The following is a 1,399-nucleotide window of genomic DNA, read 5'->3' on the forward strand; positions in this document are numbered from 1 at the left end:
CAAACGAAAGCAAGGAAGTAAGAAAGAAAACTCAGGACAGTGGTCAGGGAGATGGCATTGGGAAAGATCTTCAGTGAAATTTGTAAAGTTCTTTTCAAAAATTGGGTAGTAGGTTCGTGGGTGTTCTTATAAGTGTAGAACAATAAACTTCAGTGAACCAAAAGTTACATGGAAATGAAGTGAGCTTGTTGAAGATAAGTTCAGGAAATACAATGAAAACAACAAAAGAAATAGGTTAACATGCTCTATCGAAAATTCATTAAGGAACTAAATTGGTTGAATAGAGTTTGCTCTAGAAAATACTTTTTGATAAAAATTTATCAGTGCTACTATACTTCTGACTAAAATGTTTATCTTCATAAATTCAGAGTCACTGTGACCTGTGGGTTAAAATAACTGGCTCAAATCATCCTGTGTATAGTTAACAACACCTTACCTACACAGTAAGCACTGAATTTATATAATGAGATTTACACATCTGTAGGAAAAATAAGGGTTCCAGGATGGAGTCTGGGCTGGAAGCAGATGCCAAGAAAACCTAAACAGTGAAACAAACGGTAGAATAGCAAGAAAGTGGTTCAGCTCTAGAGATAATAGGAAAATACTAGAAAATACAGCTGTGTTATAAAAAAAAAACTAGACTGAATTCAATATTCAGGTGATCGCTTGTAAGTCTGATTTACTTTCCCCCAGATTCAGTTAAGCTGGTACATGGAGTTTAGGAGTGGACATATCTGTTGACTGCTTCACTTCCAAAAGCCACTGCGTGCTTAGCTAGTTTCCCAGGTAACCGCAAATACACTGCTCTCTGGATATCTTCTGGGGTGAGGGTGCAACGATTTCTGAAATACATCAGGTTGCAGGCCTCCATAGCAATGCAGTCAAAGATGTTGTTGATCAGAGTGTTCATGACGTCCAAGGTGCGAGACGATATGCCCCTCTGGGGAACCACTTCCTTTAGGACCCTGTTCACGTAGAGTGAGTAATTTCTATGGCCAAAGTCAGTACTGGAATGTAATTTCTTTCTGGAGATTAAGCTTAGACATCCTCTGGAGTACCTGTACTTTTTGATGATGGATCCGGCCATTGTAGATGTTGTTTCCCTTATCAGTTCTGAATGGAGTAGTGAAGGGCCCAAGAGTAGGGGGAGCTCTCCTATTTATAGTAGCATGTCACAGTCAGACTACTGGGCTTCTCTCTCTGATTGGAGGTTACTCTGCCTATGTCACAGTCACATTGATTTGTTGTTAAGGGCAAATCTTTGTCTTGGCCAACCAAAAGCTGTCTTAAGAAGATAAAGGGAGTGTTGCAGAAGGATTGAGGCTGACTTCAGACAGAGTGAAGCAGTGCTTACTTTTTTTCTTAGCAATTTGTAAGCATAATATACTATAGTCACAGA

The 1,399-nt window shown here is 39.3% G+C and overlaps 1 protein-coding gene across 1 annotated transcript; it reads right to left on the reverse strand.

Annotated features, from left to right (window-relative positions):
* Window positions 1-718: 718 nt before the first annotated feature.
* On the reverse strand, window positions 719-1,131 carry LOC101341643 (histone H2B subacrosomal variant-like). Its single transcript, XM_004374505.2, has one exon. It carries the CDS (start codon window positions 1,085-1,087, stop codon window positions 719-721), a length of 369 nt encoding a protein of 122 aa, XP_004374562.1. The 5' UTR covers window positions 1,088-1,131.
* Window positions 1,132-1,399: the final 268 nt, after the last annotated feature.

The sequence above is a fragment of the Trichechus manatus genome, unplaced genomic scaffold, assembly GCF_000243295.1.
Source record: "Trichechus manatus latirostris isolate Lorelei unplaced genomic scaffold, TriManLat1.0 scaffold00029, whole genome shotgun sequence".
NCBI classification, from domain to species: Eukaryota; Metazoa; Chordata; class Mammalia; order Sirenia; family Trichechidae; genus Trichechus; species Trichechus manatus.